Genomic DNA, 16329 nt, shown 5'->3' on the forward strand with positions numbered 1-16329 from the left:
CTCCACTATCACATACACCGTGTATCACACATCACTACCGCCCTCCACTATCACATACACCGTGTATCACACATCATTACCGCCCTCCACTATCACATACACCGTGTATCACACATCACTACCACCCTCCACTATCACATACACCGTGTATCACACATCATTACCGCCCTCCACTATCACATACACCGTGTATCACACATCATTACCGCCCTCCACTATCACATACACCGTGTATCACACATCACTACCGCCCTCCACTATCACATACACCGTGTATCACACATCATTACCGCCCTCCACTATCACATACACCGTGTATCACACATCATTACCGCCCTCCACTATCACATACACCGTGTATCACACATCACTACCGCCCTCTACTATCACATACACCGTGTATCACACATCACTACCGCCCTCCACTATCACATACACCGTGTATCACACATCACTACCACCCTCCACTATCACATACACCGTGTATCACACATCATTACCGCCCTCCACTATCACATACACCGTGTATCACACATCATTACCGCCCTCCACTATCACATACACCGTGTATCACACATCATTACCGCCCTCCACTATCACATACACCGTGTATCACACATCATTACCGCCCTCCACTATCACACACACCGTGTATCACACATCATTACAGCCCTCCACTATCACATACACCGTGTATCACACATCATTACCGCCCTCCACTATCACATACACCGTGTATCACACATCATTACCGCCCTCCACTATCACATACACCGTGTATCACACATCATTACCGCCCTCCACTATCACATACACCGTGTATCACACATCATTACCACCCTCCACTATCACACACACCGTGTATCACACATCATTACAGCCCTCCACTATCACATACACCGTGTATCACACATCATTACCGCCCTCCACTATCACACACACCGTGTATCACACATCATTACCACCCTCCACTATCACACACACCGTGTATCACACATCATTACAGCCCTCCACTATCACACACACCGTGTATCACACATCATTACAGCCCTCCACTATTACATACACCGTGTATCACACATCATTACCGCCCTCCACTATCACATACACCGTGTATCACACATCATTACCGCCCTCCACTATCACATACACCGTGTATCACACATCATTACCGCCCTCCACTATCACATACACCAAGTATCACACATCATTACCGCCCTCCACTATCACATACACCGTGTATCACACATCATTACCGCCCTCCACTATCACATACACCGTGTATCACACATCATTACCGCCCTCCACTATCACATACACCGTGTATCACACATCATTACCGCCCTCCACTATCACATACACCGTGTATCACACATCATTACCGCCCTCCACTATCACATACACCGTGTATCACACATCATTACCGCCCTCCACTATCACATACACCGTGTATCACACATCATTACCGCCCTCCACTATCACATACACCGTGTATCACACATCATTACCGCCCTCCACTATCACATACACCGTGTATCACACATCATTACCGCCCTCCACTATCACATACACCGTGTATCACACATCATTACCGCCCTCCACTATCACATACACCGTGTATCACACATCATTACCGCCCTCCACTATCACATACACCGTGTATCACACATCACTACCGCCCTCCACTATCACATACACCGTGTATCACACATCATTACCGCCCTCCACTATCACATACACCGTGTATCACACATCATTACCGCCCTCCACTATCACATACACCGTGTATCACACATCACTACCGCCCTCCACTATCACATACACCGTGTATCACACATCATTACCACCCTCCACTATCACATACACCGTGTATCACACATCATTACCACCCTCCACTATCACATACACCGTGTATCACACATCATTACCACCCTCCACTATTACATACACCGTGTATCACACATCATTACCGCCCTCCACTATCACATACACCGTGTATCACACATCATTACCACCCTCCACTATCACATACACCGTGTATCACACATCATTACCACCCTCCACTATCACATACACCGTGTATCACACATCATTACCACCCTCCACTATTACATACACCGTGTATCACACATCATTACCGCCCTCCACTATCACATACACCGTGTATCACACATCATTACCACCCTCCACTATCACATACACCGTGTATCACACATCACTGCCGCCCTCCACTATCACATACACCGTGTATCACACATCATTACCACCCTCCACTATCACATACACCGTGTATCACACATCACTACCGCCCTCCACTATCACACACACCGTGTATCACACATCATTACCACCCTCCACTATTACATACACCGTGTATCACACATCACTGCCGCCCTCCACTATCACATACACCGTGTATCACACATCATTACCGCCCTCCACTATCACATACACCGTGTATCACACATCATTACCGCCCTCCACTATCACATACACCGTGTATCACACATCATTACCGCCCTCCACTATCACATACACCGTGTATCACACATCACTACCGCCCTCCACTATCACATACACCGTGTATCACACATCATTACCACCCTCCACTATCACATACACCGTGTATCACACATCACTACCGCCCTCCACTATCACATACACCGTGTATCACACATCATTACCACTCTCCACTATCACATACACCGTGTATCACACATCATTACCGCCCTCCACTATCACACACACCGTGTATCACACATCATTACCGCCCTCCACTATCACATACACCGTGTATCACACATCATTACCACCCTCCACTATCACATACACCGTGTATCACACATCACTACCGCCCTCCACTATCACATACACCGTGTATCACACATCATTACCACCCTCCACTATCACATACACCGTGTATCACACATCACTACCGCCCTCCACTATCACATACACCGTGTATCACACATCATTACCACCCTCCACTATCACATACACCGTGTATCACACATCATTACCGCCCTCCACTATCACATACACCGTGTATCACACATCATTACCACCCTCCACTATCACATACACCGTGTATCACACATCACTACCGCCCTCCACTATCACATACACCGTGTATCACACATCACTACCGCCCTCCACTATCACATACACCGTGTATCACACATCACTACCGCCCTCCACTATCACATACACCGTGTATCACACATCATTACCGCCCTCCAGAGAGAATCATCGATTTCATGAGGGAGATAATGTCCTCACATATTTCTTATACTGTTGAGGTAAAATGAAAGCTGAGCTCTAATTGGTTGCTCTGCTGTGTTTGAATGAAAACTGACCACTGATTGGTTGTTGTGGTAAAATGAAATTGAGCTGTGATTGGTTGCTATGGGTAACGTGGTTCTGATGGCTAAAGTCCAATGCTCATCACCTTGTACAGAGCACACGAGGGGCTGGGGGCCGAGGACTGGAGTCTGGGGAGCCCGGTCCAGAGCAGGGGCCACGAAGCCGGGAGACGGGGCCCTTCTTGTCTGTCATGTGAAAATATGTCATGGTAAGCATGATCAGTGTTATTCCTCAGTGGTTTTTATGTTATGGCTGATGGCCACATATATAATGTCCATATAATAATGGAACATCCGTGACATCCAATATGGCTGACAGGACAAGGATACAGTGTGCTCACTCCCAGCCCCAGAGTGTCTCCTTATGTGACTGGGCCGTTCCTGCCTCCTTATGTGACTGGGCCGTTCCTGCCTCCTTATGTGACGGGGCCGTTCCTGCCTCCTTATGTGACGGGGCCGTTCCTGCCTCCTTATGTGACTGGGCCGTTCCTGCCTCCCTATGTGACGGGGCCGTTCCTGCCTCCTTATGTGACGGGGCCGTTCCTGCCTCCTTATGTGACGGGGCCGTTCCTGCCTCCCTATGTGACGGGGCCGTTCCTGCCTCCTTATGTGACTGGACCGTTCCTGCCTCCCTATGTGACTGGGCCGTTCCTGCCTCCCTATGTGACGGGGCCGTTCCTGCCTCCCTATGTGACTGGGCCGTTCCTGCCTCCCTATGTGACGGGGCCGTTCCTGCCTCCCTATGTGACGGGGCCGTTCCTGCCTCCCTATGTGACTGGGCCGTTCCTGCCTCCTTATGTGACGGGGCCGTTCCTGCCTCCTTATGTGACTGGGCCGTTCCTGCCTCCCTATGTGACTGGGCCGTTCCTGCCTCCTTATGTGACGGGGCCGTTCCTGCCTCCTTATGTGACGGGGCCGTTCCTGCCTCCCTATGTGACGGGGCCGTTCCTGCCTCCTTATGTGACGGGGCCGTTCCTGCCTCCTTATGTGACTGGGCCGTTCCTGCCTCCTTATGTGACGGGGCCGTTCCTGCCTCCTTATGTGACGGGGCCGTTCCTGCCTCCCTATGTGACGGGGCCGTTCCTGCCTCCCTATGTGACTGGGCCGTTCCTGCCTCCTTATGTGACGGGGCCGTTCCTGCCTCCTTATGTGACTGGGCCGTTCCTGCCTCCCTATGTGACTGGGCCGTTCCTGCCTCCCTATGTGACGGGGCCGTTCCTGCCTCCTTATGTGACGGGGCCGTTCCTGCCTCCTTATGTGACTGGGCCGTTCCTGCCTCCTTATGTGACGGGGCCGTTCCTGCCTCCTTATGTGACGGGGCCGTTCCTGCCTCCTTATGTGACGGGGCCGTTCCTGCCTCCTTATGTGACGGGGCCGTTCCTGCCTCCTTATGTGACTGGACCGTTCCTGCCTCCCTATGTGACGGGGCCGTTCCTGCCTCCTTATGTGACTGGGCCGTTCCTGCCTCCCTATGTGACTGGGCCGTTCCTGCCTCCTTATGTGACGGGGCCGTTCCTGCCTCCTTATGTGACGGGGCCGTTCCTGCCTCCCTATGTGACGGGGCCGTTCCTGCCTCCTTATGTGACTGGGCCGTTCCTGCCTCCCTATGTGACGGGGCCGTTCCTGCCTCCCTATGTGACGGGGCCGTTCCTGCCTCCCTATGTGACGGGGCCGTTCCTGCCTCCCTATGTGACTGGGCCGTTCCTGCCTCCTTATGTGACGGGGCCGTTCCTGTCTCCTTATGTGACGGGGCCGTTCCTGCCTCCCTATGTGACGGGGCCGTTCCTGCCTCCTTATGTGACTGGGCCGTTCCTGCCTCCCTATGTGACGGGGCCGTTCCTGCCTCCTTATGTGACGGGGCCGTTCCTGCCTCCTTATGTGACTGGGCCGTTCCTGCCTCCTTATGTGACTGGGCCGTTCCTGCCTCTCACAGCTATTTATATGTTTTCCCCAGTCCAGGGTGTAGTGATTTCTGATATCTCTGATGGAGGCTGACAACGCTGTGCGACACCATCATGGCCGTGTGAACACCGCCGCTGACCTGGATCCGATTCTCAGCTCCGATAGTCTGGAGGACAGCGATACAGACAGCGCAAGTGAGGAGAGATGGTACCAGAGCGACCTCCAGAACCGCATACACAGGAACCACGGGATCATCTTCCAAGTAACGGAGAAGCCGCATGTGACAGGAGGAACCACTGAGGACCAAGGAGAAGGAGCGGCGCCCATCAGCAGGTAACAGTCACATGACCAGCCAAAGAGTGGTTAATGGTAAATGCGCTGCAGATCTGCAGAGAGATGTATATGTGAAATGTTCTGCAGTTTACATAATGTAATAATCTACAGAATACAGCAATATGCACCTGCATGAATGGATCAATGATCTGCAGATCTCTACAAAACGACTAATAGTCCGCAGAATAGAGTAATGTGCACTTGCTGGAGGTAGATGGAGAGGAGCAATGTTCTGCTGATCCCTACCGAGGTCACTAATGTAATAATCTGCAGATAAGAGTAATGTGCACTTGCTGGAGGTAGATGGAGAGGAGCAATGTTCTGCTGATCCCTACCGAGGTCACTAATGTAATAATCTGCAGATAAGAGTAATGTCCACCTGTTGGATGTAGATTGAGAGGTGCAATGCTCTGCAGATCCTTACCGAGGTCACTAATGTAATAATCTGCAGAATAGAGTGATGACCACCTGTTGGATGTAGCTGGAGAGGAGGAATGCTCTGCAGATTGTTACTGAGACATTAATGTAATAATCTGCAGAATAGAGTGATGACCACCTGTTGGAAGTAGACGGAGAGGTGCAATGCTCTGTAGATCCTTACCGAGGTCACTAATGTAATAATCTGCAGAATAGAGTAATGTCCACCTGCTGGATGTAGATGGAGAGGAGAAATGCTCTGCAGATTCTTACCGAGGTCACTAATGTAATAATCTGCAGAGTAGAGTAATGTCCACCTGTTGGATGTAGATGGAGAGGTGCAATGCTCTGCAGATTGTTACTGAAACATTAATGTAATAACCTGGGTTTTACGCATTGCATAGTTATGAACCGGAGACTTTTCTTACGAATTTGATAGCACTAAACATCAGAGAAGAATTTTTTTTGCAGAAAACCTTAGAGGAAATAGATAAATAAATCGTCCCCCGGCTGAATGGCTTCTGCAGAATGGATTTTACTTCCACTGAGCTGAAATCCTTGCACTGTGGAAGCGCTGAATAGACCCCTATGAAAGACGTAGCCTGAAAGACCCCCGCAGGGCAGCATTGCTCTCATGAAAACTAATGGAAGGGGATAATAAAAATATCGGCAGGACGCTCGGCTCGCAATGATCACTTACACGTCCATTTTCTCTGCCTGTAGAGCTATTACATAATCCATGAAAAACCGAATACAGGACGTTAATCACATATTCTGTACTAAGCGATGTTAGCTGCCAGGTATTAAAATAGCAAATGGAGGAGACACTTGGCACATGATCCACAAATTAAGGAGGCACTCGGCCCGTGATCCACAAATTTGGGCAGACATGAATGTAGGAATCACTCGGCACATGATCCTCAAACGGAGGAGACACACAGCACGTGATCCACAAATGGAGGAGACAGCCTCTGTGTGTGATCCACAAATGGAGGAGACAGCCTGTGTGTGTGATCCACAAATGGAGGAGACAGCCTCTGTGAGTGATCCACAAATGGAGGAGACAGCCTGTGTGTGTGATCCACAAATGGAGGAGACAGCCTCTGTGAGTGATCCACAAATGGAGGAGACAGCCTGTGTGTGTGATCCACAAATGGAGGAGACAGCCTCTGTGAGTGATCCACAAATGGAGGAGACAGCCTGTGTGTGTGATCCAAAAATGGAGGAGACAGCCTGTGTGTGTGATCCACAAATGGAGGAGACAGCCTCTGTGTGTGATCCACAAATGGAGGAGACAGCCTGTGTGTGTGATCCACAAATGGAGGAGACAGCCTCTGTGTGTGATCCACAAATGGAGGAGACAGCCTCTGTGTGTGATCCACAAATGGAGGAGACAGCCTCTGTGTGTGATCCACAAATGGAGGAGACAGCCTCTGTGTGTGATCCACAAATGGAGGAGAGCCTCTGTGTGTGATCCACAAATGGAGGAGAGCCTCTGTGTGTGATCCACAAATGGAGGAGACAGCCTCTGTGTGTGATCCACAAATGGGAATGACACCCGGCGCGTGATCCACAAATGGCGGAAACAGCCTGTGTAGTGTCCACAAATGGTGTAGGCATTTGCCGCGTGACCACGAATGGAGCAGGTGCTCGGTGCATAATCCACAAGTGGTGTCAACACTTGGCGCATGATCCAAAAATGGAGAAGGCACCCACAAATTGAGACGCGTGGCGTGTGACACTCAACACTACTATATGAAAAACTAATAGAACCATTACCATAGTATCTAAAAAAAAAATGCTGCTTACAAAATCTATAAAATATTAGGGTACAATAAAGGCACCATTTAAGGGCCAATATTAGTGCCACCCTAAAAAAATCTATCCATCTCCACAGACGGCCCTGCTTTGGCTCATTAGTATACAGTAGTAGTATTGATGCAAGTGTTGTATACTGCAGATATCTCTAAGTATTCCCATGCTCTGAAACTGGAAGCTGTTTTGAAAGATTGTTTTATCATCAAAGACACCATAAATATTCAGATTATTGATATGATTGCAGTTATCTGTCATATATGCTAATTATCAACTGTAAACTCCTTTATTGGTCAAGTATCAACAGGACTTTAGGGTACAGTAATGGGGCCTATCACTACCCTATTCAATAGGAAAATGATTACGAAGATCAGCCAAATTATTTTTACGAGGTTTCTAAAATGAGAGATCAAATTAAAACCTGTTGTAGTGAAAACTTCATAAATATTGCTGCTTTGCAGAGGAAATCAGAATGTATCTGTTGGAGGGAAGAAATGTAATTATTTTTATATTAAAATGTATAGTTTCGGTTAAATGCATATGTCTCTATAGGGGGCAGCAACGTAATAATCTGCTAAGTCTATCACAATGTACTGTATCTATTATGGAGAAAAGTTCAATAATTTTCATATCCCCAGAGAGGTCTGTAATGTAATAATCTGGAGAATATGCCGTACTTCTGAATAAAACCGATCCAACCAACTTTATCAATGAATTGATTAACCAGTCCATAAATAAGAAGCTCAATGGCAGCCAGATTAAATGGTCATTGTTGCTTCAACTTTGCTTAAATCAGTAGTACGGTCACATTTGTGTTTGGACAAGATACTGCAACTTCTGCCCTGGTGCTAAGTGGCGCTGCAATAAAACATAATTTACTGCTGGTTGACGGCGGGCAGTTTACTTCAGTCAAACCTGGTTACTCTGATCCATTGATCCGGTTTATCTACTTTGTATATTCCATCTTCTATCTCCGATATTGTGGGGGGGTTTTAAGTTGTTCCTGACGTGATTTCTTGGTATCAACCTCATTAACAATCCTTCTTGTCGCCAGCTTTCTCCACCAGTTAGCATCTGACTCATTGATCATTGCCCTCGAATCCCTGTGTAAGTCCGGAGGGTGAAGGCCAGGGCCACCCCAGGGATCTGGTAAACGGAATGGCTTCTGCTAAGCCTGTCGGTGGAAGCCCCTTTAAAGCTGCCAGGTTTCCACAAGCAGTGCATCTGTGATAACTTCAAGTGAATATGAAAATATTCAGAAAAACCTCTTCTTTGTCCATTTATGAGCCACTCTTCCCCCTCCAACCTTCTGACTTCACCTTCCACGAAAAAAAAAATGCTAAAAGCCCTTCTGCCCAAGATGAGGTAGATATCAGCACACTGAGGTATCAGATTACAGATGCTTATTAACATCTACAGAGAGGGAGGGGGTACCTCAGTGAGAGAGGGAGCCAGATACTCACACAGATGGTGCAGTTGCTCTTATTTATTTCACCTCAGAGCTGGATTCACAGCTACATTTCTTAGTACTGCCGTTTAATGTCCTCCATGGTGCTGCTGCTTCTCGTAAATGTTTTCTCTCAACCAAGTGCAGGACTTACAAATGTATTGCCCATTGCTGCTATACAATGCCTTCCATGCTGCTGCAGCTTTAGGAGACGTTTTATCTAATTTCAGTGCTTGATTCACAGATACACAGCTCTGTACTGGTGTATAATATCCTCCATGCTGCTGCTTCTTCTGAACATGTGCTACAAAGAGACAGGAAAGCAGGAGCCCCCATCCCTGTGTGTGCTGTGTATGGAGACATGATAGCAGCTAGTTCCCACCCACCAGCTCAGAGACAACTGAAAATTAGAGGTAGAGTCTGCAGAAGGAAAAACTGATGAAAATGCAGAATACAAGTTATATTACGGCTAAAAATAGGGTTATTTTTCACGTACACACAGGGTGGCTTTTTCAGAAGTCACCTGGAATGACAGGTATATCTTAAAATTCAATTTGCAAATCACAATAGGTGTAATTTTCCCTAATCTTTAGTCATAAAAACGTTCATAAATTGATATTTTTTTGTATTATAATGGTTGTTAAGATTCAACAGACCATTAGTAGCTGGGAGGCGATCACATGGCGGCTTTTTACTGTCATGAGCGATATACATTACCATAATAAAGGCGGTTTGTTTGGAGATATTTTTAGAATATATTTTACATGTAAATCTGGACGGTTTTATCCTTCTCCAGTGCGGACGACCCACCGAGCTGAGCGCTCCCCGCACATAAAGAGGTGATTGTGCCTTTGTAATTCGTGATATGTGGGGTGGGGCGTCACTGCGGAGAGCTCAATGCCTTTTATTTTAATGGCTGCAAAACAAAAATGTTTTCTGCAGAAAACTCCCAATCTACACGTGGTAAATAGAAATGAGTAAATGCGGAACATATGGAGAGCAATTAGCGTCCTCCAAGGTAAATTGCAGAGGGCAATGATGAATACTGAAGAGATGATTCAATTTAGTGATTAGTATGGCAGGCTGTTAAGAAAAGATGGGGAACGCTAATTATTACCTCGTCGCCATTCTACTAATAATTTAAATAGGCAATTGTTTCCAATTTACCGACTATTAAAAGTGCATGAAAATGAGGAACCGCGAGACATAGATGTGAAAGCAGAGATTGCATGTCTTTACTGAGCAGCTTGTGTGCAATGTTACCGGGATATATATACTAGATGGTGGCCCGATTCTAACGCATCGGGTATTCTAGAATATGCATGTCCACGTAGTATGTTGCCCAGCCACGTAGTATATTGCCCAGCCACATAGTATGTTGCCCAGCCACGTAGTATATTGCCCAGCCACATAGTATATTGCCCAGCCACGTAGTATGTTGCCCAGCCACGTAGTATATTGCCCAGCCACGTAGTATATTGCCCAGCCACGTAGTATATTGCCCAGCCACATAGTATATTGCCCAGCCACATAGTATATTGCCCAGCCACATAGTATGTTGCCCAGCCACGTAGTATATTGCCCAGCCACGTAGTATATTGCCCAGCCACATAGTATATTGCCCAGCCACGTAGTATATTGCCCAGCCACGTAGTATATTGCCCAGCCACGTAGTATATTGCCCAGCCACGTAGTATATTGCCCAGCCACGTACTATATTGCCCAGCCACGTAGTATATTGCCCAGCCACGTAGTATATTGCCCAGTCACGTAGTATATTGCCCAGCCACGTAGTATATTGCCCAGCCACGTAGTATATTGCCCAGCCACGTAGTATATTGCCCAGCCACGTAGTATATTGCCCAGTCACGTAGTATATTGCCCAGCCACGTAGTATATTGCCCAGTCACGTAGTATATTGCCCAGCCACGTAGTATATTGCCCAGCCACGTAGTATATTGCCCAGCCACGTAGTATATTGCCCAGCACAGAGCCTCGTAGTATAGAGACTTAAAAAATAAACAAACATATACTCCCCTATAGCCCGTTGAAGTCCTGCTATACTCACCATCCACCTCCTTTCCCGCTCCTCGTCACGTTCCTGGGATCGCTCCATTGCAAGCGGCAGCTTCCGGTCCCAGGGCTGGTGTGAGCAGGACCTATGATGACATCGCGGTCACATGACCGTGACGTCACGCCAGGTCCTTGTCGCACAACAGCCCTGGGACGGGAGCAGAAGCTGCCGCTTGCAATGGAGCGGTCCCGGGAGCGTGGCGAGGAGCGGGAAAGGCGGCGGAGGGTGAGTATAGCAGGTTTTTTGTTTTTTTTTAATTATTTTTAATATGACCTATTTTTACTATTGATGCCGCATAGGCAGCATCAATAGTAAATAGTTGGGGACACACAGGGTTAATAGCAGCGGTAACGGAGCGCGTTACACCGTGGGCCGTTACCGCTGCCATTAACCCTGTGTGAGCGGTGGGGATTACGGAGCGGGTGCTGGGCAGTGAGTGCAGGGGAGTAGGGGAGGGAGTAATCGGACTGTGGCCGTCGCTGATTGGTCGCGGCAGTTATGACAGGCAGCTGCCGAGACCAATCAGCGAACGAATAACCGTGACAGAAGGACAGACAGACGGAAGTGACCCTTAGACAATTATGTATATAGATATATATATATATATATATATATATATATATATATATATATATATATATATATATATATATATATATATATATACACACAGTATATATATATCTGTGTCATGTACCTGGGCTGTATATATAGCAATGCAATGTATCGGGGCTTTATATATAGCAGTGTGATGTATCGGGTTGTATATATAGAGGGGTGATGTACCGGTGCTGTATATACAGAGGGGTGATGTACCGGTGCTGTATATATAGAGGGGTGATGTACCAGTGCTGTATATATAGAGTGGTGATGTACCGGGCTGTATATATAGAGGGGTGATGTACCGCGTTGTATACATAGAGGGGTGATGTACCGGGCTGTATATACAGAGGGGTGATGTACCGCGTTGTATACATAGAGGGGTGATGTACCGGGCTGTATATACAGAGGGGTGATGTACCGGGCTGTATATACAGAGGGGTGATGTACCGGGCTGTATATACAGAGGGGTGATGTACCGGGCTGTATATATAGAGGGGTGATGTACCGGGCTGTATATATAGAGGGGTGATGTACCGGGCTGTATATACAGAGGGGTGATGTACCGGTGCTGTATATATAGAGGGGTGATGTACCGGGCTGTATATACAGAGGGGTGATGTACCGGGCTGTATATACAGAGTGGTGATGTACCGGGCTGTATATACAGAGGGGTGATGTACCGGTGCTGTATATACAGAGGGGTGATGTACCGGGCTGTATATATAGAGGGGTGATGTACCGGGCTGTATATACAGAGGGGTGATGTACCGGGCTGTACAGAGGGGTGATGTACCGGGCTGTATATATAGAGGGGTGATGTACCGGTGCTGTATATACAGAGGGGTGATGTACCGGTGCTGTATATATAGAGGGGTGATGTACCGGGCTGTATATATAGAGGGGTGATGTACCGGGCTGTATATACAGAGGGGTGATGTACCGGTGCTGTATATATAGAGGGGTGATGTACCGGGCTGTATATACAGAGTGGTGATGTACCGGTGCTGTATATATAGAGGGGTGATGTACCAGTGCTGTATATATAGAGTGGTGATGTACCGGGCTGTATATACAGAGGGGTGATGTACCGGGCTGTATATACAGAGGGGTGATGTACCGGGCTGTATATACAGAGGGGTGATGTACCGCGTTGTATACATAGAGGGGTGATGTACCGGGCTGTATATACAGAGGGGTGATGTACCGCGTTGTATACATAGAGGGGTGATGTACCGGGCTGTATATATAGAGGGGTGATGTACCGGGCTGTATACATAGAGGGGTGATGTACCGGTGCTGTATATATAGAGGGGTGATGTACCGGTGCTGTATATATAGAGGGGTGATGTACCGGTGCTGTATATACAGAGGGGTGATGTACCGGGCTGTATACATAGAGGGGTGATGTACCGCGTTGTATACATAGAGGGGTGATGTACCGGGCTGTATATACAGAGGGGTGATGTACCGGGCTGTATATACAGAGGGGTGATGTACCGCGTTGTATACATAGAGGGGTGATGTACCGGGCTGTATATACAGAGGGGTGATGTACCGCGTTGTATATACAGAGGGGTGATGTACCGGGCTGTATATACAGAGGGGTGATGTACCGGGCTGTATACATAGAGGGGTGATGTACCGCGTTGTATACATAGAGGGGTGATGTACCGGGCTGTATATACAGAGGGGTGATGTACCGGGCTGTATATATAGAGGGGTGATGTACCGGTGCTGTATATATAGAGGGGTGATGTACCGGGCTGTATACATAGAGGGGTGATGTACCGCGTTGTATACATAGAGGGGTGATGTACCGGGCTGTATATACAGAGGGGTGATGTACCGCGTTGTATATATAGAGGGGTGATGTACCGCGTTGTATATATAGAGGGGTGATGTACCGGGCTGTATATATAGAGGGGTGATGTACCGGTGCTGTATATATAGAGGGGTGATGTACCGCGTTGTATATACAGAGGGGTGATGTACCGGTGCTGTATATACAGAGGGGTGATGTACCGCGTTGTATATATAGAGGGGTGATGTACCGCGTTGTATACATAGAGGGGTGATGTACCGCGTTGTATACATAGAGGGGTGATGTACCGGGCTGTATATACAGAGGGGTGATGTACCGCGTTGTATATATAGAGGGGTGATGTACCGGGCTGTATACATAGAGGGGTGATGTACCGCGTTGTATACATAGAACATCAGTGCTGTATACCACATGTTGCAGATGTCATTTTCTGCCAGTCACGTCCAGTGCCAGTCTCAGACTGATGGTGCCCTCTGTGCTTTCGGGTTCTGCCCCGATTGTGGATTACCGTGTCCTGTCCACGTGATGTTGCCCCCAGCAGACACTGCCGCCCTATTGGCCACATAACGTCAGAGGCCTAATATCACTTTCTAATAACTTTGCATAGGTCAATAGATTCAGGATATGATGAGCTCTTGTGCAGGCGGATAATCCGCAGCTGATCTGCGCCGTCGCCCCGACACGTCCGGTGACTCCAATAACCTGCATATTGTATGAGCCTCGCGGCTGGTGCGGTGACTGCAGCGCATCAAGATAACTAATAACTAGGAGGAATGACAGCGCGCCCCATAAACATGGATGTCTCATGCCAAACACACAAGGATTAAATGTCGCTAAATGTTTTAATAGGATTCTTTAATAGTTTGGCGAAGAATGGGCAGACTCGCGCCCGAGGAGCATCTGGCAGCGTTGCCTTGCAAGTGTTTACATCCATTTACTGCGGCTCTTGAAAATGATTCTTGTGGACGAGCGGCAGATGCTCCGGAGAAGCCATCTGTAATCTCGCCCCATCTCCTTCACAGTAACATTTCCTCCATCTCCATCCCAAATCGCCAATGTAGCCACTGCTGTGACAGGTTAACAATGTAACGGATCCTCAGCGAGGCTGCTCTGTCATCAGTGAGCCTCCCACAGACACCGAGCAAGGAAAGTGGTCGCCCGCCCAAAGTTATCAATGGATGGACCCCAAAAGGGTTAAAAGGGGGTGTGGCCAAACATTTTAAAAATTGTCACAAATATATCATCATACTCTGTCTCCTAGCAACCAGCTACAGGGGTGGAATATCAAACTTCTGGGACCTAAAGTTACAAGAAATGTTGTACCCGACAATATTACCCTTTCCTCGTATGTGGCCGGTCCAGATACCAATGTAATCCCTGCCCCCCATATAATGGCATCTCTGTCAGAAAGGTGGAGCCCAACAGTCATAGTAGCTGGTCCCAGCTCGGCTCTTCACCATTTTTAAGATCTCTGCTTGCTGTTAAAGGGAATCTTTCAGTAGGGACCACCCTCCTAAGAGGTGTATATGGGCATGTAGGTTATAGAAAGTTGAATAACATGATGTCTTATTCCAAAGTAATCCATGTTTTTCTTAATATGCAAATGAGACCTTGGGATCTATGGTCAGGGGCATAGATCTTCCTGAGATTTTACCTCCAGAGCTTATGGTAAATGAGAGGGGAGTTACCAGCGTGAGACATGTAGAGCGAGACAGCCGGCCACTGACTACATGTCCCACAATGGTAAGACCCTCTTTAATTTGAAATAAGCTCTGGAGGCGGAGTCATAGGAAGATCTATGTCCCACCCATAGATCGTAACAGCTCATTTACATATTTAAAAAAAACAACAACATCAATTTGTTTGGAGCAAGACAACAGATCAAATACACCAAAGTGTCATTTTATTCAATGTCCTATGACCTGCGTACCCATATACACGGCTTAGGGGCGAAGCCTCCTGCTCCATAATAGTTTGCTACAATGTATCAGTGCAGGTAAAATGTATCAGTCTAGGGTCTGCACAGAGAATGGTCCAGTCTGCAAACAAATTACGGTATATCAAACCCTCAGTGCAAGTATTAGGTCAGGATGGGTTTTCAGCTTCTGCAGTAAGGTATTGACTGAGATGTCAAGTTTATTGGAAAGTTGTGGAACGTTTCACTTTAAGGTGACAGATCTGGTGTATACTAATAATGTAGGAACACTCGCCGGGTTGTAGGGAAAGTCTGTGTAGGGTCAGGTGTAGAGACCTCCGAGGCCACATCCTCCCGGCAGTGGCGCTTGTCAGTAACCCATGTAATGAATAATAATCACCTGATCATCTGTGATGCCAAGCTACACGCACAGCGAGCGCAGGCAATAAAAGGGTAAAATCTATAAGATTATTCAGAAAAAAAACGCATTTCTGACTGGAACAGTTTGAGGTGTGAAAATTCAATATCCCTCGCGTTGCATTAAAACCATTTCTTAACTTTAATTAAACGATCATTTCCTTAATGGCAGCGGCTGCAGACAGGCTTATAGCACTCACATTACACGAGCGGACCATTAGA

The 16329-nt window shown here is 47.5% G+C and overlaps 1 protein-coding gene across 2 annotated transcripts in view; it reads left to right on the top strand.

The window, feature by feature from the left end:
- JHY (junctional cadherin complex regulator) overlaps positions 1-16329 on the top strand; it is a 42768-nt gene that overhangs the window by 1659 nt on the left and 24780 nt on the right. Inside the window, exons 2-3 of one of the 2 annotated variants that reach the window (XM_069740802.1) lie at positions 3458-3571; positions 5317-5597. In XM_069740802.1, coding sequence (XP_069596903.1) covers positions 5347-5597 — 251 coding nt within the window. In that variant the 5' untranslated portion in view covers positions 3458-3571; positions 5317-5346. The remainder of the gene's footprint in view (positions 1-3457; positions 3572-5316; positions 5598-16329) is intronic. The other variant, XM_069740803.1, reaches the window with a different exon arrangement.

The sequence above is a fragment of the Ranitomeya imitator genome, chromosome 10 (assembly GCF_032444005.1).
Source record: "Ranitomeya imitator isolate aRanImi1 chromosome 10, aRanImi1.pri, whole genome shotgun sequence".
Classification (NCBI taxonomy): Eukaryota; Metazoa; Chordata; class Amphibia; order Anura; family Dendrobatidae; genus Ranitomeya; species Ranitomeya imitator.